This window comes from Propithecus coquereli, unplaced genomic scaffold (genome assembly GCF_000956105.1).
Source record: "Propithecus coquereli isolate 6110/MARCELLA unplaced genomic scaffold, Pcoq_1.0 Scaffold138, whole genome shotgun sequence".
Classification (NCBI taxonomy): Eukaryota; Metazoa; Chordata; class Mammalia; order Primates; family Indriidae; genus Propithecus; species Propithecus coquereli.
Window position 1 is genome coordinate 3,677,559 of NW_012138080.1, and position 23,080 is coordinate 3,700,638.

General features: G+C 35.0%; 1 protein-coding gene across 1 annotated transcript in view; it reads right to left on the reverse strand.

Moving 5' to 3' along the window:
* USP34 (ubiquitin specific peptidase 34) overlaps positions 1-23,080 on the reverse strand; it is a 245,992-nt gene that overhangs the window by 10,006 nt on the left and 212,906 nt on the right. The window contains exons 63-76 of the mRNA XM_012639191.1: positions 22,307-22,458; positions 18,700-18,748; positions 18,516-18,620; positions 18,391-18,435; positions 16,891-16,995; positions 15,648-15,795; positions 10,297-10,931; positions 8,124-8,278; positions 7,602-7,680; positions 5,946-6,072; positions 5,229-5,336; positions 3,949-4,053; positions 3,708-3,832; positions 2,594-2,717 (exon numbers count right to left, since the gene is read on the reverse strand). Of these exons, the coding sequence (XP_012494645.1) occupies positions 2,594-2,717; positions 3,708-3,832; positions 3,949-4,053; positions 5,229-5,336; positions 5,946-6,072; positions 7,602-7,680; positions 8,124-8,278; positions 10,297-10,931; positions 15,648-15,795; positions 16,891-16,995; positions 18,391-18,435; positions 18,516-18,620; positions 18,700-18,748; positions 22,307-22,458 (2,062 nt within the window). The remainder of the gene's footprint in view (positions 1-2,593; positions 2,718-3,707; positions 3,833-3,948; positions 4,054-5,228; positions 5,337-5,945; positions 6,073-7,601; positions 7,681-8,123; positions 8,279-10,296; positions 10,932-15,647; positions 15,796-16,890; positions 16,996-18,390; positions 18,436-18,515; positions 18,621-18,699; positions 18,749-22,306; positions 22,459-23,080) is intronic.

Sequence of the window (23,080 nt, forward strand, 5' to 3'; positions counted from 1 at the left end):
TTGCCCAGACTGGCCTCCCAACTCCTGGCCACAAGCGATCCTCCCACCTCAGCCTCCCGAAGTGCTGGGATTACAGGTGTGAGCCACTGCACCTGGCCTCAACCTCTTATTTTATTGTTTCTGGGTTTTGTGGTCTGCTTAACGTGGTCTTTCAAATCCCACGGTGGTATTTCCTAAGATCACGTTTTTGTTTAATATCTCAAAATTTTTAATCCTCCTGGAATTAATTTTGGTCTAAGGAGTAAAGTACATATTAAAGACTTTTGTCCCCAGAGAGCTAACCTCAATACCACCTATTCTCAAATTTGATGTCATCTTTATTACCTACCAGATCCTCATGTATCCTTATGTTTGTTGGGGCTGTTTGTCCACTGTTCCGTCTATGTATTTCTGTACCTGTACCACATGGTTTTTAATCATTATAGTTTACTTTTGTGTAAGAAAGGGGAGAAAATACACCTATATTTGCAAAAAAGAAAAAAGGATAAACAAAAAATGAATAAAAATGGTGGGGGACAGATCTCTGAGTGTTATCTTGTGTACTTTTTTGAGTTGTGATCTCTATATATGTATTAAAGTCCAAAAGTAAAATAAATTACTGTACCTTTAGTAAGTATTTTACAAATCAGCAGTGCTAGTCCCTCTTATTATTATTCTTTTTCAGAATTTTTTTTAGTTCTTTATCTAACCTCATATTCAAGACAATGTCCAATTTTCTATACTAAGATATAACCAAGAAAAAATCTCTTTTTCTGCTCAATTTGTGAAAGTATTGGTTTATATTTAGTGCTGTGCCACTAGCTACATTTGGCTTTTTGGTTAAATTTAAAATAAAAATTCAGTTCCTTAGTAACATTTCAAGTTCTCTATACTCACAAATAGCTAGTGACTATCATGTTGTGGATGGTGGTGCAGTTAAAGAGCATTTCCATCCCTGCAGAAAGTTCTGTAGAACAATGCTAATATACAGAACTAAACGCTATGAGGCAGCATTGACAGTCATGGCTGTAAGAGTGATCTGAGTACAAAATATCATGAAAGCTGATTCGGCTAATGTGACAGTTAGGTGAACATCCTTTCCCTTTCTCCCCCTCCATGTTTAACTTCCCTGAAAATGTGCATTTGTGTAGACAAAGGAAGACAATCCAAAAGAGGGTAGAACATTCATTATTTAGTCGAAGCTGTCCAAGTTGCTAGAATAGTTCCTCACATAACTCTCAGTATAAATCATATGAATAAAATTACCAAGAACTTTTAAAAAGGTTAGCATCTTGTAAGTCCCCTTCCTTATATGGGAGCAAGGCTGTACTACTAGAACTCCTGGATGTTTTCTTACACTTGATCATGGTCACTGCTAGGTTTTGGCCTTTTTCCAAGTGCCATGACCCCAGTGTATAATTCTAAAACAGCCAATTTGAGCATATCCTCATCCCCCACATCTTGGCATTTCAGCCACACACATATGTAACAGGTGGAAGGAACAACCCTTCAAATCTGAAGATGCTCTAATCACTTACCAATAAGATGGTTTTTCCGAAGAGGAATTATCCCTGACAGCTGTTATCACTTCCTTCTTCTTAGATTGTGAAATCTAAGGTAGGGTCACATCTTTTGCCCTACCCCCTACCTAGAATGGATCGAAACGTTTTCCTTGGGAAGGAGAGGGTTATGATTGAGAAGGAGCACAAGGGGGACTTCTAGAGTATAGTTATATTCTATTTCTTGATCTGGGTGGTGGTTTCATTGAGTATTTCACTTCTCACCCTCTAAAACAAAACTACTAACACCGGAGAGGATTCTGGGCCATCCCTAATGAAGTCAAGAAAGAGGACACAGAGGCCTGGAACTCTGGATGTCCTGAGATAGGGGACACCTAGAGGAGAGCTACATGTCTTCTAAGACTTATCAGCTAAAGGAAGGTCACCCGAAGGGAGCAGTTCCCTAACAACTCTCAGGCACGTCCTTGTAGAGACAATATTACTGTCAAGATACTCAAGTTTTTTCTCCCTCGCATAATTTACTGATTTTGTTTTCTATTTCTTATACTCTCCCTTTACAGATTTCTATTCTTCTCACTCATCTATTTCACGAGACTTACCTCCTAATTACTCACATATGCACCTCTGCTTCACACTGGCAAGCCCACTCAGTTTGCTCTTGGCATTGCCAGCTCCAAAGCACAGCTGGCACTATAGATCTCATCTTACCCTCGAGATCAGGGCTGGGGAAGTCCACCTCTAAGCCTGCCTCCCTAAGCAGAGCAGTTTTTTTGTTTTGTTTTTTTGTTTTCAAATTCTGCTGGGCAGATGGTGGAAGACTTGGGCTTCTATGTACAAAAGCGATCAATCAGCCCTACTCCACACTCCTTTATATATAGGCCAGCTGAAACTCTGGGCAGAACTATTCAATGGAAACCAGTAAGTTGGTGTTTTCTTAATAAAAATTAAAATGTTCCCAAGAATACTAATTAATATTTTTAAACATTCACTTTAAAAAAGAAAAAAAGGATTGTCTCATATTTTTTCTCCCCTTCCTGAATGGCTAGGGGCTTAAAATAATTCAGTGGAATTTACTGCTCATCTTTTATACTTACTCAGCTTAACTAATGTTTCAGTAAATTTTTCACAGTTGATTGCAACTCGGCATAATAGATGGATGAATTGATGATAAGAAAAGAAGTAGTCTAGCAGCATACGATCATAAACGTCATCTTTGCCCTGAAGGTTAAAGATGATAAAATGGTTGCACTTAAATTGTATAATAAAGAGCATATTTTGTGCAAATGTAATAAGTTTAACTAAAAAGCTGATTAAATCTTTAAATTCTATAAGAACCTAGTTTTAAAATCCAAATTTCCAGTAATGTTAAGATCTTATTTTCAGTGTGCAAATGCTATAAATTAAAATTACCCATTATTTCTATATACTTTAATAAAGTAAAATTACTGTAGGATTTTAAAATTTGACACTTTAATTCTGTAGCCATATCATCAAGAAGAATGAATTTAATTTGATTTTTGAAATAGATTTCAAATTATTTCTGTAATGGTTACTAGAATGTTAATTATTTTTAATATTTTATCTTGTAAGAACTTTTCAAATATACTTAAGATAAATGGATGGTGGGCAAGGCAGTGTGTGAATGAAGTGTAGGTAAAGAAAGATAAAGGGGAAAACTACTTAAAAAATGTTGAAGCTAAGATAAATTATCCTGTGTCAGTGTACCTTGTCTCTATAATTTAGAACTGACATTATTTTAGAATAAGTGTTAAAGGACAGGAACCAGACTAAATATGATGATAAATCTATCAATCAGTGATATTATGCTTAGTTCAAAGGAATCCAATTTAAGGGCAATATAAGAAGTCATTGATTATATGGCCAAATTTAAAAACAGTAAGTACCTAACTTGACTTTTCAGATTTAGATATATGACCCAGTTATAATTTAGCCTAGTGACAAATACTAAAGCTTACTATTAAGGTAATTTTTGAGGGGGAAAAAAAACTTACTACTTGTGCTTATTGTTGATTTTGCAAATATTCAACCAACATTTCAGAGCACTAAAAGGAAAAAGTCCAAATAAGTCTAATCTTCTTAGAATCCACAAAATGGTCACTTATGTCTAATCTACTCATAACTGCCAGGGGTGAAATTTTAAATTACTTTGTACTACAGAAACATGATTTTCCTGGCATCCCAACATACCTTACTGGTTTCCACCATTGTGGGCAAGAGGCACATATTGAGTTCAGGGCGCGGAGGCCGAATATTGCTTTTCCCTCCTATTAGCTTGATATTTTCTCGACAAGGGAAATAAGGTCCAAGAGACACTAAGACATTAAAAGTGTACAATAAGAATAAATGGAAAAAATAAATCTCCACGCTTCAGTGTGCAGAACGATTAAATGCGAACCATATTCAAGTACTGTGCTAGATGAATACGTACTTGGTATGTTACTGTGATGGTAAGTACAATGGTTATGTTGTAGAAAGGGAACCAGAGTATGAAGAAAATCATGGGGACTCAAAAGCACAAGTTCCTTGAGGACATCTGAAAATAAAAACACAATTTGAGTATTAAAAAATTAGAGTTATGTCAACCTGATACTATCAAACTCACAAATCCTATAACTGGTTGCCTTAGCGAAACCAATTTAATTAGTCTAAAACTTTTAGCTCCTGACACTGGTAGAAATTCTGTCTGATCCTCAATCAAAGCTGGATCAACAGAGTTACTAACCACAACAGGGCCATCACTTGTAAACAGAAGTATAAAACACTATTTCTAGGTATTTTATTTAACCAAGAGATGCTTCATGGAGAAGTACAGTGAAGGAAATGCTTAATGCACATTGATTATGTATCTTCATAAAATCAACCACAAGAGCTCAGAAAGAAACCTAAGGTTCAAAGTTCTTTGGATCTGAGGGATAATCCTTAATCTACTTTTAACGTTTATGATGATGGCTGGACTGACTCTTATCCTCTAATCACAAGAGTAAAGCTGTTGATGACGGGCTGTTTCTGGTGATCAGAGGTTACGGCCATATACCCCTCCCCTCTCTCCGGAGAAGTATAAAAAAAGGTAGGCCAGTAATTAACAGTACATCAAGACTAACTGCTTGTACATGACAGCCAGAGTTATCCATGCTATTATGAGAAAGTGTCAATAAACAGTTATGGTCTCTAAAGATCAGGACTTTAAGGCCGTAAAAAAATCCACCATAAACTTAAAATGGGAGTCTCTTCTAACAGCCACAGATTGTCATTTTGTTACAAATATGCAATCAATAAAAAGGTGAAATACTCACAACCTAAGAACAGCTACTGAGAAGTATATTTAGGCAAAAGAACTTACAGTGAAGTAAGTACTCCTACTCCATACAATGTCAGTTCTATCATAAACATTTATGTGATTCTACCTTGATTAAACAGGGTCAGAGGACTGCAGAGCTGCAGAAACTTGGAGATAACTTAAGGTCAAAGAGCCAATATATATCAAGTGACCTGCCCATGATCACACATATGGGTAATTATCAGCAGGTTTAGAAATAGAACTCCATTTTCTTAGGACCTGCTAGACAGTGTCAGTTACACATAAAAAGTACAAATGTTTTCCAAACACTATAGACCTAACCTTCACATCTTACCAAAAACAAACAAAACAACTCACAAAAATGTCCTCCTACTAGGTTTTTACACAGGTGTATTTTTCAAGTAACTTACCTATACAGGCATTTCTAAGTTCTGGAGGACTATAGGAATTAAGAAGAGTTAATAGTTTATGGGCAAATTCAATTCTCTCCTGCCACTGGATTAGTGCTTGTTTCACATCTGCAAATATAAAAGCATATATAAATATGCCATTTGAGATCAAACTTTCTTATTTTTTTTCTGTTGTAAACTAGAGAATGCTAATGCTAATAAATTCAAATTAATTACATAAATATTTTTGGTAAAAGCTAAGTCATTATTTTTATGAGATGACTAGTAATGTTAAACCTGCTAGATTTCCTAAAGTATATATTTCTGTGATGAATATGTCTTATTTTCTAGGAATGTTTATGAAGTTCAGAGTTCACACTATCTTACAGAGACATAAAACAGATATGTTTTATATTTATTTCTCTTGAAACTACAAAAGATCTAATGAAGTTTCCAGCTGGACAACCTTCACAAAATACCCAATTTGTTACTTGTGCTTGGAAATGTTTTCCAATCTCTAAAATCTTGACACTTACAGCATGTTTGTCTATTATATACAAGAATATTATAATATTACATCAGAAGTCATGACAAAGATTTCCTGATGGTTAGTTAGCTTTGGTTCCATCTCCTGTGCATAAATTAGAGATAATGACAATTTCTCTGGGGTATGCGATTTAAAAACCATTTTCTCTTTAACAGTAACAAAACAAAAATAAGAAGTAGCAATGACCAAACCTTTTCTTTGAAGATATGGGCGTGTAGACTTCAAAACCGAAAGGAATATTGACAGAAGTTCTACCAAATCTCCAGTCACATGGCAAGCTGTAGCTTCATGATACATCATGTGCAAAGTGTTGAAAGACTACAAGTGATTTAAAAAAAATTAAAGACTTAATTTCATTTTTACCTCTGAGCCACAAAATGGTAGTGCTCATCCCCTATGATAGATGTTTTTGGACTCTGTATGTGGGTATGTATGTGCCCAAAGCAAATTTATCTGTTTTCTATCTAAAAGTCAAGTCCCCCCATTCAGCTCCTTTTAAGTCCTCACCTTCAGAGCTCTGCTATTTTGTGTATATATTCTAGTCTGAATAAATAATTTGTTTAATCACTTCCCCACCCCCAGTATTTGCTCTAAAATTGCAAGCCTTAGAAATTACAAAGCATCAGGCAACAACAGGAAGATTAGGGAGAATATAGGCAACTGCTTTAACTAATTTCTCAGGGCCTCTGTATAAAAACAATGGTGAAATGGTTGTCAGCCATACTCAAAACAGTAGGCCTGAAAGAGATAAAAGAGCTCCAAAAGGTAGGAAGAATTTAATTCCTTAATTATATTGGCTTGTTAAATCTTCATTCCTGTAACTGTATTAGCTTAATTGAGCCCTTGGTTTTTTCACTATTTCATTTTACAATTAAGCATCCTTCTAATCTCTTGAATCAGTTTACCATTGTAGATACAATTCACAGTTCAAAGGTCAAAATTCTTAGCTTAGAATCTGTGGCAGTACACAATCTGAACAATGTACTTGCACAGAATTTAACCTGTAAGCTGTGAGGACAGGAAACATGTATGTCTTGTTCACTGCTATATCCCCAGTGCCTAGCACAATGCCTGGCACAGAGTAGACATTCAAACATCTGTTCAATGAAAGAATGAAATTCTCACTACTCCTCTTTATGTACCTTTTTTTGTTTGTTGTTTTTAGCCAAACAGAAATACTTGGCATTCCTCCAATACTTTCTTTCACTGCTTATGAAGTCATTTATCTAAATGCTCTCCCACTTACCTTAGCAAGTCCAAATTCTTCAAAGTGCAGTTTCAAACATGTTCTATGCCTATCATTAACTGAAAAAACTCTTTTACCTTTTAATTCTTACGGTACTCTTGGCATGTACTCTTTTATTTCCATTGTCTGGTGGCTTTAAAGCCATGTCACACTTGTGGATGTTCAAGAATTACGGGAAGAACGAATGGCTCGATTTTAACCAATTAAAAAGTCTCACTGGCTTCCTCTGATGATGCTAATCTCAGTTTCTGTACTCTGTCAAATAAGTGGACTCTTGGGAAACTGTTTGCTCTTGATTAAATCATATGAAATTTGTTTCCTTGCAAATGAAATGACTAAAACTAGTCTATTTCTAATGGTTGCTTCTAAATACAAAATGAGGGGAAAGGTATGGAATTACTGTGGAAAAATAAACCAGCACCCTAAAAATTATGACCTAATTATTCCTGGAATATAAATTCACATTTACTGATCTATATAATTATAGTCCTGTCACCTGTAAAACATTCTACCATAAACTCTAAATGTCCATAAAACAAGAAGTCTTGGTAAGAACACTGAAATGAAATAAATCCACAGTAAAATATAATAAAATATTTACCTCAGTCATTAGGATCAACCCTCGATTAAATACAACAAGAAGTCTGTCTTCATCAGATTCTAATAGTATTCTGAAGGCACTAAAAGAATACATAAAATCCAGTTTGAGAACTCTGAATGAGAACAGAAAACTTAGGTTATGAAAAAAATAAACATAAGTAAAATCGTTGCCCAGGCGGGAGTGCAGTGGCCATGATTACAGCTCACTGCAGCCTCGAACTCCTGGGCTCGAGCAATCCTCCTGTCTCAGCCTCCTGAGTAGCTGTGACTACAGGCGTGTGCCACCACGTCCAGCTAATTTTTTTTTACATTTTTTTTTTCTTAGAGACAGGGTCTATGTTGCTCAGGCTGATCTCAAACTCCTGGGCTCCAGCAATCCTCCTGCCTTGGCCTCCCAAAGTGCTGGGATTACATGTGTGAGCCCTAACACCCAGCCAGTTATTTCACTTTTAAAGTCAAAATGATGGTCCCCATCACTTCACTTGAAAAACAAAAGAAAATACACCAGAAAACATCTTTTTACCTTATTAAAGTAGTCCAGCAGGAGCGGCCATCTAAGCAACGTAAATAACAACTTATGGTTGTTTTCTTAAATTGTTTAATATCTTCTAATTCTTCTCTCATATCTGGCCTCTGAGCTATAAACAGCTGCATCAGGTTAAACAGTTCTTCCACTGCCTAAAAAGGCAAATAAGCAATATGATGATCTTTTAACCCTAGAGCATTTTAGAACATCTGCTTCTCATTTCTGAATATTATGCTCATTAGCCAACTCAAAATTATACAAACAAGTTAGATTACATTACTATTCATGAATAGTTATAAACTTAGTAATAAATTCTACTTAAAAAATTTAATATATTATGCATTAAAAAAATCAAATCTTCAATTAAAAGTTCAAAAAGATTAAAAACTACAAGTAAATATAGTTCACTTTTAGTCTTGATACCGTTTAAAGCATTAGTTCTGTAACTTCAAATGTGTGTCCAGAGACGTGCCACGCAAATCCCCTGCTCCCTTTTCTTTAATAAATGTGAAATCATTACTTTGTCACAAAAATTTTAAATGTCTAAATTATACTTGATTATTAATAATACTTTTTCTGAGATAATCCTTTGTGCCAACATTAGACCTTTCTAAGCTGATGTTCAAGTTCCTGATGGACGAAATGTGGAAATTAACATTTTAGTAAAATCACTAGCTGTGATCTTATAGACATTTGCTTATGTGCGTGTTAGGAAAGGTTTGCTCTTCAAACACACACTTGTCAATGAACTGAAACCTCTGGCTTCATATGTTTCATAGAAAAAATTGATGTAAGCACCATTTTCATGAAAATTTCCAATAGATACATTCTAAAATAAAGGACATTACATTTCAGTGATTTTAAGGGCAAGAAACAACATAGGGGGATGTGCATTCTAATTCACCTAGTATTCACTGAAGACATATCTAACTCTGCACATCACATTTAGTAACTACATCAAATATTACTCATGTGAATATGATAGAGATAAATTCACTGAAACTTAATAAATCCTGTTTTGACTCCTGTGAAGTCAAAAAGACTCTGTATTTTTACAGCCTTGGTTTTGAAGTTCTTGATACTTAATACACTTATTCTCTTTCCTACTTTATAGGCACTCCATTAAATAATTTTGTTGAGTGGACATTAGGTTATTCTTTCTGAGTGAGAGATTCTAAACAATTCACCACATCATCTACGAAGGAGAGTTTAGTCTATAAAGGACAGACTGTCTATAGGACAGTTTACAACAGATTAAGAAGCAACAGTGAAAAGTAGTATCAAGGGGCTGGGTATGGTGGCTCACACCTGTAATCCCAGCACTCTGGGAGGCTGAGGCAGGAACATCGCTTGAGGCCAGGAGTTTGAGACCAGCCTGGGCAACATAGCGAGACCCTGCCTCTAAAAAAAAATAAAAATAAAAAATTTAGCTGAGTGTTGTGGTTTATGCCTGTAGTCTGTAGTCCTAGCTACTTGGAAGGCTGAAGTGGGAGGAATGCTTGAGCCAGTGAGCTATGATTGCACCACTGTACTCCAGCCTGGGTGACAGAGTGAGACACAGTCTCCAACAACAACAAAAAAAAAAAAAAAAAAAAGGAAAGAAAGAAAAGTAATATACATAGAGGAAAAAAATTTAATATGAAACCTATAAGTAGTCTCCAGAGAAAAAGGGACAGACTGCATATACTTGTACCTTGACAGATCTCTTAACCATTTTATTCTTTTGGATACAGCTTGAGAAACAATACTAGGGAATACTACTAGTTTAAGATAAAATACTGGCTAGCTCACAGCTTAGCATGACATGTAGATTTTAATAATGAGTACCTAATTTTTAAATAGTGAAGTACTCATGTCCTTAAAACTGTATCACAAAGTTGAGATTCTTCATTAGGCACACATGGAAGATATTTACAGAACCACAAATTGAAATAGATAAGTTCTATTAGAGATAAAATTTTAACTTCAACCTAAGAATACTTATCAATTTTATAACAATATAACATTTTATATGTGTATTCAAGAAAACAAATATACATTAAGTCCTTAAGAAAGAATGGTTAGAGTTAGACTACTCTTCTATATTTTGCCACCACTTTCCATAAGGAGGAAAAACAGGTATTTCCAATCAATTTGAGGACACAGATATAAGAGTATCAATTTTACTCACTCCAGGGTATTGGCTGGCATGTGGTGTAAGATTCTTAAAGGCCCACTGGATGTTCTGGTGAGAAGCCAGTTGTCGTGTGAATGCAGGAGACTGCTCACAGCAGAGCCTCAGAATGCCATAGTAGGCAGGCAGCATCCCACGGTTAAAAAGCACCACATCCTGATCATCATGGTCAGCAAGGATGTAATTGAAGGCAATGTTCTTGGTTACCACTGGGTTCTGAACAATAAGGCGGATATTCTCTGGACAGTCAGCACACACATTGTACCAAAATGAAAGCAAAGCCTGTTTATTGTGATTTGTAGCTATTGCTGGCTCAGACAGTTTAGGCTGGAAAAGGTTCCACAAATCCATGAAATATGTGGAAAACATCAGCTTCTCAGTTTTGGAAATTAAACAGTAAGTCATAAAGCTAAAATAGGGCACTAGCTTTGTAGTGCCATGAACAGCAGCATCAACATAAAGTTTGGCTCTTGAGAGCAAACCAAGGAGCACGTTGTAGACCTGATGTAGGACTACGGTTGTGTCTGGACTGAGTGGAAGGTCACGGGTTGGGATGTGCAAAGACCTTGTTGACCGGAACATCTGGCGGAATGAATTGCTTGGTATAAGGGACACCAGAAGATAAGCTGCAGCTATAAAATGTAAAACAAAACTGTCAGATCCTTATAATATATAAAATAGACTGAAGAGCAGTCATTAAACACAAAGCCACTCTTTCCTTTAATAACTAAAATTCATAAAAATTAAGGGACATGAACATCTCTTTTGATATCTTTCTGCTTTACCCTTGACTCCACAGAAAGATCCTAAGGGGTGACAGAAATAGACACCTTCCATTCTGCCACTATTAAGTGGTGACAATAATTGCCATTAGCAGAAACAGTTTTTAAATCTTTTTTGTTTAGTATTCCCAAAATGTAGAATTTTCCCACTTACTTTATCATTTATTTCTTCTCAGGAAGTAGTATGATTTAAGAGAGGGAACACAGCATTTAGAGCCAGAAGACATATCAAAAGGTGCCTGACATGATCAAACCATCTAATGTTTTATGGTCTTAGTTTTCTTCTTACTTAAAAAATGATAAATTATTTTGTAATAATTTATAGATAATGGTAAAATATACTTCAGTTCTAAAGATAGAATGGGATCTATATAAAAGTCCTTTGTATTATATTAAGATTATATATATGCTAATTATAGAACATTAACTTTGGAAAATCTTTTAAAGTCTTCTAAGGCTAAACATACACTCAAAGAAAGAATCCCTCCTCCAACATAACTGAAAACTGTTATTAAGCCTGTATTATAATTCTGAGAGGTAATGACATATTGGTTGAGTCCTCTTATAAAAGTACTATGAGACAAACACTAAGCTAGGTGCTTTATAAATATCTCATTTAATCCTCACAATGATCCTGGAGGTGGGTGATGTTACATTGAAAAATCTGAATCTTGGAGAAGCAAAGACCAAAGTCACACAGATAAAGAGGTGAAGCCTAGATTAGGCCCTGAGAAACAATGATGATGAAGATGATAATGATAATGGTAAAACAATAACAGTAATAACAATAATATTAATTGCTAACATTTATTGAATGTATACTATTTGATATCATAACTTTATGTGGCAGGCACTGCTTTTATTTATCCCCATTTTCACTCAGGCTTAAAATAGTAAGACTACCTATGATTACATAGTTAGTAGCAGAGCTGGGATTCAAATCTGAACTGTCAAACTCATGAGCTAGTGCTCCTAACGACATTTGCTTCCTCAAAACTCTCTAATGCCTGAGTTTAGGCTCTTTTCAATATACCTACTGGTTCTGTCACCCAGTAATTTATCTATAATTTGATAACTTCTACTGTATTGTCAAAGCAAATAGTTAGGGTTTCTAAAATTGTAGTTTATTTTCAAATTAAACTTCATTTGTGCATGATACTCCATTTTCTACATATTTCTTTACCTATATACTATTCTGATTGTTTAGGCTCAGTTTGGTATGTGTTTCAAATGCAAAAATTTGGCAAGTAGGTGTTATCCTGATCAGTTTTTGTATATAAGTGCAATTGAGAAACACAATTTGTGATTTAAAAAAGTCATTCAGTAAGTTATATACTTTTTACCCTAACATTTTATTAAGAAAATTTGAGTACACTAAAAGGTTGAAAAAACTGTACTGAAGACCTATGGATCTACCACCTAGATTCTACAATTAACATTTTGCTTTGCTTTACCAAATACCTAACCATCTCTTCATGTCTGTAAAAGCTACTTTTTTTTCTTTGAGACAGAGTCTCGCCCTGTTGCCCTGGCTAGAGTGCAGTGGCAAGATCATAGCTCACTGTAATCTCAAACTCCTGGGCTCAAGCGATCTTCCTGCCTCAGCCTCCCCCAAGCAGCTGGGACTATAGGTGTGTGCCACCATGCGCAGCTAATTTTTTCTATTTTTTGTAGAGATGGGGTCTTGCTCTTGCTCAGGTTGGACTCCAACTCCTAACCTCAAGCAATCCTCCTGTCTTGGCCTCCCGGAGTGCCAGGATTACAGGCTGAGTGCTAGGATTAGAGGCGTGAGCCACCACACTCAGCCTAAAAGCTACTTGCTTTTAAATAAAAAATAAGTTCTGCTAGGGAAAAAGAAAACTTTCCAATCATGTTTATCTTTAAGAACAGGTAGGAAGGTTAATTTGGAAGAATAAGCCATCTTGTTAAAAAGTGCCTTGGTATAACTTAAAAGAGTCCTTGGGTATAGTTAAACAAATCTACTTCCATTTCTGTATGGCAATTCTTCAACCATTTTGAGGCACTTATGACTCCATTTTTCTTCTTTTCTCTGTATTAAACATTCTCAGTCATTGCTTAAAATTATTTTGTTGTAAGTATTTCTATGCAGCTTTTATATATTTTACTTTAATTTTTATTTTAGGTATAAGTAATTTTTTTCAAATATTTGGGCCCTTTTTTCAAGTTATAGATGTCAAAAGCACTTTACATAGTCTTCACTACTGTAATTTTAAAATGATGCATTATAATAATTTGTTTCCTAATGGAGCAGTTTTTAACTGTTCACAATTATAAGTAATGCTACTGGGCATCCACATATTGGATGACTTACTTATACCAGAATCCCTAAAAAATGGTATTACTCAGTTAAAAAGAACATAACATTTTTAAGGATCTTGAGCAGTATTAATTTACAATGTTACTGCAATGTGTAAGAATGCCACTTCCTCCGCACTGTCATTGATACTAGTTGTAACAGCTGGCTAAAAAACTTTTTCTGGTGCCCAGCATAGGTTTCTTTATTATTTTATGCTCAGGGGGTCAGGACATGAATGACAATCAGCATACATATTAGCTCTTACAAATATCCCATTATTGTGGGGTTAACTAAACTGGCAGGGAAAACAAGCCCATGAGCAGAGTGACAATGCCATTCCACAGGTCCCTTCCACTGAAAGGTGTTTCTCTCAACTAAACTTTATTTTAGAATAGGTAAAACAGACAATTCCCATACACCCCTCACTCAACTTCCCCCATTGTTAACATCTGTTATAACTACGGTACATTTGTTGTGACTAAGGAACCAACACTGGAACATTACAATTAACTAAACTCCACACTTTAGATTTCACTAGTTTTATCCTAAAGTCCTTTTTTTTTTGTTCCAGGATCCCATCACAGTTAGTTGTCATGTCTCCTTAAGTTCCTCTTAGCTGTGACAATTTCTCAGACTTCCCTTGTTTTTGATGACCTTTACATTTTTGAGGAATAGCAGTCAGGTATTTCATAGAATGTCTCCCAAATTGAGTTTGATGTATATCACGGTGAGACTCAGGTTATGAGTTTTTGATAGGAAGATCAAAGAGATGAGGTATCCTTCACATCACACCAAATCAAGGGTACACACTATCAACCTGACTTAAATCAATGATGATGTTAACCTTAACCACCTGGCTGAGTTACTCTCTGTCAAGTTTCCTCACTGTAAAGTTACTATGCTACCCCCTGCATTCTACTGTTTGGAAGGAAGTCACTAAGCTCATACTCAAGGAATAAGGAGTTTAACTCCATCTCCTGCGTGGGGTGAGGGTCGGGTGGGGAGTCTACATAAATTATTTGCAATTCTTCTGTATGGGAGATTTGTTTCTTCATTTATTTGTTTATTCAATCATTTATTTATATTAGCATGGACTCATGGACATTTATTTTATACTTTGGGTTATAATGTTACTTATTTGTTACCAGTGCCATGTTCCTTATTTTGTTACTAAAATTGTTCCAGCTTTGGCAGTTGGAGTTCTTTTAGGTTACCTCTGTGTCCCTCTGACACACCCCCATCATTTTGTTTTTTGACTACTTCACTTTCTGGCAATACAAGAAGCTCCAGACTCATCTCAGATAACCCCTACCCCAGCCCTAAAAATCAGCCATTTCTCTAAAGAGCTATGAATCCTTTTTACTGGAGAATGGTGTTCAGAATCCAACACCTAGGTACTGGATGTATTTGTTGTTATTAGAGTATAACTGATTCTAGGCTCTTTCTCAGTGAACCGCTAGAAAATGTTTTTAATAATTAACTAGTTTTTCATTTATTTGAACTATCAAAAGTGAACATATTCTATGTTTATTTACAAGCAATTTTCTATTTTGTGAATATCTTTTTGATATTTACCCATCTGTCTTTCAAGATCTTTGTTTATTCTTTACTGGCTTATGTTCAATAACAAAGGTGTTTATCATCTAACTCCCATAATTTCAGTCACTATTTTCTCTCAGCTTATTTTATGTCTTTATTACTATTTTACACTTAACCTTCTCAAGAGTTATTTTTAAGACAGGGTTTTCTGACCCTTACTTCCTTCACTAATTCAGATTATGCCTTGTCACTCTATTAAGCAAGGACACAAAAATGATAGCAGTGATGGTGTCACCCAAGAAGTAAGGTGGTTTCCTAATTTCTTCTTCTTTTTTTTAAAGAGATGAGTTTTTTAAAGAGATGAGTTCTTGCTCTGTCGCCCAGGCTGGAGTGTAGTGGTGCAATCATAGCTCACTGCAGCCTCAAACTACTGGGCTCAAATAATCCTCCTGCCTCAGCCTCCCGAGGAGTTGGGAGAACGGGTATGCACCACCATGCCTGGCTGATTACCTATTTTTTAAAAAACAAAACCACTGCAGATATTTGTAAAACACTGTCATAGTTTTCCAAATACTAATATAACCTTGGCCTTTAAAAACAACATCTTGAAGAGCTTTGCATATATAATAATGGGCATATCACAGTTATCTAAAAACAAAGCATAACTCTGAATAATAAATGGTTTGTTAAATTCTGAATCTTTGACTTACAAGTCCTGACTCTAGGATAATTGTGAGCCAAAAGAAACCGCTCAACCCAGTTCTCCATGTTCTGTAGGACCCAGCTGTGTGCCAGTTTATTTCGGGGTGTCTGTACTGCCAACCAATCCAGACACTGAGAAGGATTGTATTCAATCACCTACAAATAAAATGACGAGAATAGAGTATAAGGCCAACTGAATAAGCAGTTACTTTTATACTTACTTTTTGTATATGATATTCAACACTTAGAGCTAAAGTAGTTTTTCAAAAACTAGAGCTTAAAGAAAGTTTCACCCATATATTTTCCCATTTTTAAAGGTACTCACTTTTATCAACAGGAAAGTTTGTCATTGGTTTACACAATAAATTTAAAATAACCAAGTATTACAACAGAAAACAAATATGAGAACTCAATGAGCTTTTGGTCTTGCTGACTTTATAAATTCATTTAAAAGTACTTTTAATTCTCTCAACTTTCTCATCTTTATGCCATGCCTGTTTTCACTTTATTTAACGTCTAAACTATTACTAAGTGTGACTGTAAAGTATTCATTGTACTGCCCCAGAGAATCTTTTCATGGGAAAAGGGAATCTTCAAAATCTAGAGCAGGGGTTAGAAACTATGGCCTGCAGGCTAAATTCTGTGGCTGCCCATTTTTGTTGTTTTATTGGAACACAGCCACACCCACTCATTTATTGTCCATGCATGCTTTTAGGCTAAAATAGCGGAACTGCATAGTTTCAACATAGACGGTATGGCCCACAAAGCCTGAAATATTTGCTATCCGGCCCTTCAGAGAAAACATTTGCTCACCCTGGTCTTGAGCTTTTCCAGAACTCGCCAAGGAGAAATTTTCTGACCTTGGCAGTAACTCTGGAGGAAAGGAAGTGGTTGGTGCTTCCTCTACCATTTCTGTCAACTGCTGAAAACATGTGGTTTGTATTTCTAGAGCTTCCAGTTGCTTTATGGAATCTTTTTTAAAAGTAGGGGAATAAGAACTCTGAATTGGCTGAAAAGTTGTTTATGACTCTATGACAGTATCTTTAAAATGTCTGGGAGACAAGCTAAGAACTCTTCCCCCCTCCCCAAACCTGACTAAAGCTCCTCTTATTCCCTATTCGTGTGACTTAATAAAACCATTTTAGGGTACCCAACTAAAAAGAAACTGATACTTAAAATGGTAGTGACTACTGTATTATAAAACCCAAATCCTCAGAAACAAATTCTGAAAACATCTGCTATAAGACTTACCTCCCATATCCTCTGCAGAATATAAGATGCAAAGGGAGGCATTCCTGGAGGTCCTCCAGCAAACTCCATTAGCATAGTTAATAGTTTAAAGAAAGGATTGGCTGCCTGTAAAGACACATACATGATTGTGTATTTAGATCCATCTGAATACATCTCTTTCAGCAGAAAAAGAAATATATACTCATACACATCACAGTTATATCTGCTGCGTTAGGTTAGCAGTCCTTTGTGTCTCTGTATGTGAACCTGAACTCCCATAAAGCAGCAGAATAAGGTATGGGATACAAAGTCAAATGTGTGGGAGCCACACATAACAGATTTTTCTGGATGTCAAAGGTATTTGGAAGGGCTGGGCGCGGTGGCTCACGCCTGTAATCCTAGCACTCTGGAAGGCCAAGGCAGGCAGATTGTTTGAGTTCAAGAGTTCGAGACCAGCCTGAGCAAGAGCAAGACCCCCGTCTCTACTAAAAAAATAGAAAGAAATTATCTGGACAACTAAAAATACATAGAAAAAACTAGCCGGGCATGGTGGCGCATGCCTGTAGTCCCAGCTACTTGGGAGGGTGAGGCAGTAGGATCGCTTGAGCCCAGGAGTTTGAGGTTGCTGTGAGCTACGCTAACGCCACGGCATTCACTCGAGCCAGGGAAACAGAGTGAGACTCTGTCTCAAAAAAAAAAAAAAAAAAAAAAGTATTTGGAAGAAGCAATTTTAAAAATTATTTTGTAAACTGCTAAATAAATATCATATATGTGGTATACAACATGTTTTAAAATATGTATAAATTGTGAAATGGGTACATCAAGCTAAATAACACATACATTATTTCACATACTTATTTTTTGTGGTGAGAACACAAAATCTATTCTCAGTGGTTTTTCTCAAGTATACGATACATTGTTATTAACTATAGTCACCATGTTATACAATACATCTCTTGAACTTACCTCTCCTAACTGAAATTTTGTTTCCTTTGACCAATATCTCCCCAACCCCCAAAATAAATTTGGTTAATGAGACAATCATGTTCTATTAAAAAATTTAGATTAAAATTTCCTATAGCTATCTATAGCAATACATGTTAGTGTTTGACATGTATTGTTAAAGTAGCCATAATATTTCTATTTTACAAAAAATACTTTCATACAATACTGTATTCTATTTTCCTCTTATTCTTCCACCTATGCAGAGGCCTATTCAGACTATTTTATCTTTGGGTACAACTATAATATATGCTCCAAATCAAACAACTTTAAAGCTTAGCATTTGGAGGCACTCAGATATACTCAATTTATGTGTATATTTAGTTGGGAAAGTTATATTTGTGATAAGACATGAAAAGGTAATTCAGTTTATTCACATAATACACTTAAAAAATAGGTTACTGTGTTACAGGAGAAACCTTGGTAATTTTTTTTTACCAAGAACAATTAGAAAGGCTCATTTGAAAGCACTACCAGTGCTGACAATAGTTTTAAAAACATGAATAAATGTTTACATACCTCAGGTGTCAACTTTGCTATTGATGTGAAAAGCATAGATACAATCTAAAACAGAAAAAGGAAGATTTCAGGATATTCTTTTTAAAATTACCAAAAATCTTTTAAGACTGTTTCTTAGCACTTACATGTTCTGCAAGTCGATTATTGTATCGACACAGGCTGAAAATCAGATTACATGTTTGTCTTATATTGATGCCATCACGAATATGTTGAAACAAGAATGGAAATCCCTGTTAAAAGCAAAAGTTGTTCATTTAGGAACTTTTTTTTGGTGATGATCAAATTGTCTAACATTAGAGAAGGTATTACCTTTCCTCCTGTTAATGCTGCCATGTCAGTCTGTGATAATGTCAAATGCCTAAAAGAAAATATTAGTGGAAATAAGTTTTTCTTCTCCCTATATTACTTTATAGCTATCTGCATCATGATAAGCAACAATATTGATTACAACTGTACCAACCTGCCATCATAAAATGACTTTTGGGTATTCTGCTAGCTAGACGACTTGTTAATCCTAAACATCTTTTAGGCAGTTTTTTCCCAAGATCCCCAGGATTGGTAAATGGAAGCCCAAATCTACTTTATTTTCATTTAATTAACTCAGTGTTTTAGTATATTAAAACACTAGGATGGGCCTGATTTGACTTACAGAGCTGTTGTCTTGACATGAGACACTTCAAAACCAAATGGAATCAGTTTTACCTCCCAGTTTAAAATTACTGAGTATTCAACTTAATATAGAAAATTTCAGATATATAAAAAATAGAATTGTACAAGATCCCATCGCTCAGCTTCAAATTTACCAAATAATAGCCAGTCTTGTTTCATTTGCACCCCGACCCACTCAATATAGATTATTTTGAGGCAAACTCCAGGTATTTTATCATTTAATCCATAAATCTTAAATCTCTAACAGATAAATTTCAAAAACATAACCACAGTACCATTATTCATGCCTAAATTAAGTCAACAATTCCTTACTATCACACAATATCCAATGTAAAAATTTATTCAGGTTTCTAAAAAAAAAATTTTATAGTTATTTTGCTTGAATCAGGACCCAAATAAAGTCTTTTGTTGCAATTGGTTGAAATGTCTCTTAAATCTTTTAATCTTTCTCCTCCAACTTGTGTTTTCATCTTGACAATTTATCTGTTAAAGAAAGCAGGTCATTTGTCCTGTACAGTTTCCCACATTCATATTTTGCTTGTGGTGGTATTTTAACATGTTTCTCTGTCCTTGTATTTCCTGTAAATTGGTAGTTAGATTTAGAGACTTGATCAGATCTAGGTTTGAATTTTTAATCAAGGATATTTTGTAGGTTTTGATGTGGATTTTCATCAGGAGGCATACAACGAAGGGTTTGTCTTTTTGTAAGGTTTTCAGCTAATGATGAGCGTTGTCTAGATCCATTATTTCATTTGGGGTTGCAAAATAGCGATATTCTAATTCCAATCGTCCTTGCTCATTTATTTGCTCAAGCACCATTTGGTTACCGAGAGGTGTACTTCTTGCAGGTAGAATAAATGCTTGATATTGTTTCCACTTATTTACTGATTTTCAAAATAATGATTTGATTTCCTACTACACTCTAAAGGTTGCCAATATGTTTTTAAAATTATTTTTAGGTATCATTAGAAACTCATAGATTTAAACATCTTTGATGTATTCCACAGTCCACTGCAGTTATTATTATTGATGCTCAAGCTGTTCAATCTATGGCCAGTAAAGTTGGTTCGAGTCCTTTAAACATGACCTCAGTAGTCTTAGATAGCTTCCTTGTTTTCCAAAACGACAAAACATTCCAGACTTTTCATTCATTTCTTTCCCAGGACCTGGAATAGGACATTTTCCCAAGTAACCTAAATTTTTCCAGTGGGAAATGAAATCTAGAGACTACAACAGGGATACTCATTAATTCTGGCTTGTACAGGGTTTCTAGGCCTTTTCAGAAAACAGAGGTAGGTAATACATTTTCTGTGTGCTTAAGACAAGAGAAACCATGAACTCATACTGATATTTCCAGTTCAAATTCAGTTTTGAAGAAATTATGTAAAAATCCTACAATTTTATCTTTCTTCTTTTGCTGAAAATCTTGGTTTCTAATGACAACAATTATTTGCTTTATTATATAATATACATATAATACCTTCAGAATAAGTCTAGTTATATTAACAAAAACATAATTACTGAAACATTTTAAGACAATTTTGCAATTCTTTATCTTTCATGTACATCCCACTAGGAATTTATAGTTAATGTGTTCTAAAGTCACTTTAATTCCTCTCTGGTGGCTATACCATCTGCTTAATATATAGTTAGGTTCATCTATTTCATTGTGCTTTTGATTTTTAGAGATTGTTTTTTATTCATTTGCTTATAATTATAGACACATTTACATGATTCCAAAGTTAAACTTGTCAAACTTCCATTCCCATCCCCTCCACCCTGTTTTTCTTTCCCTACCCACTGGAAACCATTTTTTTAAAAAAGTTTTTGATTTGTAGTCAATTCTTGATATTTGTGGTAGTTGCATTTTATAAATTGCTACAAACACTGAATTAGCAAATACCAAATTATTGCTTCTAGCATTAAGTTCCTATGAGGTTCTGGTCGTAACATTTTTGTCAATTGATCGATACATTACCTTGTTTCATGGGTGTTTCTGTTTAAAGACACCATATTTAATACATATTATGGACTCATTAACATTTAACTCACGGACAACAGTTATTACTGAAACTTATCTAATACATACATTTTTCTCTAGAAGGCACATCAAGGCCTTCTGGAGCTTAGAAACACTAAACACACTTTAGCACTACACTTGACAGCCATTTAATTAATTTTGCTTTTAGAGATGGAGTCTATGTTGCCCAGGCTGGAGTGCAGTGGTTATTCACAGGCATGATTATAACTCACTTAGCCTCAAACTCCCAGACTCAAGTGATCCTCCCACCTGAGCCTGTTGAGTAGCTGAAACTACAGGCATGCGCCACCACACCTGGCTGAGGGCCATTTTAAACAGTGAAATCACCAGTGAAAAGCATACAAATTTGAAAAATGTTCACAGCATACACCACATAAAGTACATTTGTGTACATTATGAAAACTGAAACAAGAAAGCAACTTGTTTTGTTTGCCCTCAGCTAGAAAAGTATTTGTCAGGCAACTAAAAGTTTTTGTCATTCTGTGTACGCACATGTCTGTGAACAACTGCAAATGTTCCCAGTGTCAATTTTGGCATTACAAATAAACTTTAACAAGTAGGTGAATTTGCAAATAGCAAACCCATGGACAGTGAGGATTGGTTGTATACACACACACACACACACACACACACACACACACACTCACTCTCTCACATGTTCCCCTTTCTTAAAAAGTAGCATACAATACATACTTTTCTGCACTTTTTTCATTTAGTAATATCCTAAAGATTTCTCCATAGTAGTACATGTAAATTCTGTATTTCCTTTATTCGGCTATAGAGTACTATTTTGAGTGAATGCTGTTTTTTCAACTAGTTCTCTTTTGATGGACATTTGGCTGTTTCTAGTCTTTTGCTATTAGAAACTGTTCCAATAAATAGCTTCGCCCATGTATCTTTCTGTATTTTGGGGACAAATTTCTAGAAGTGGAGTTGCTAGGTAAAAGAATGAATGCACATATAATTTTGTTAGATATTTTACTGTATATTTCTTCAATGACTATTCCTCACACGACTCAGAGACAAAATAGAAGTTTGGTAGAATAGATTGAAATTCTTTTGACACAAGAGTTGATGAACAGTGGTGTTAATTATTTAAAAGGAATTATGTAATAAAAGCTGGTGAATTAATAGGAGTATAACAATTACGTAAAAAATAATTAAAACCAAACACGCTTTAACATTTTGAATGTTGAAACATTTCACCTTTCTGAGCGAGACTGTTCAACCAAAAGAGCAACTAAAGCTATCATCTTTTCAAGGGCAGCTGGCCTGTATTTTTCTTCTGCCAGGGAGAGGATATCTTCTTCCTCTTCTTCTTCTTCCCCTTCTTCCTCTGATAATACTTCAACTTGAGGCTAAGTGGAACAAAATTCAGTTTTAATAATGGCAGTAATTTTAACATCATTTTGAGAACAAATGACTAGTTTTACATAACTATCCAGGGTAAATGATGGCAGGAGCACGTATCATGAAAAACCACCACCCAAAGGCCTAACTCTAACTTAAAACAGTCTCAAATCACATTCAGGACAATTTTAGACTAAACTGGCAGATCTATAAAGAATAATAATTCTTATCACTGACTATTTACCTTACCTAAAGGGATAAATCCCTTAATAATTTCTTTTTTTCTTATAAGCAAGCTCAGTGGAAGATAAATCAGGATCAAAAATTATAATATTAATACAACAATATTTCCTATTTAATAAAAATGCCAGTTAGAAGAAGAAATCCTCATTTGTAGTTTTGAGATAATTCAAATAATAGGTATTTCAAAGAGATATTCACTTGGGCTTTGAAATTTAAGAGACTGAAAAGATTTTATGGTCTAATAAAGCAAAAGAAAAGCAGATGAGACAGGGAGCCATATAGGCTGGAATTAGATAATATCAGTGTACATTCTGTGAAGCATTGCAGCATACTGGTTAAGAATTTTAGCTCAGTAGTCTGACTGAAGATCAAAGCCCAACTTACTGT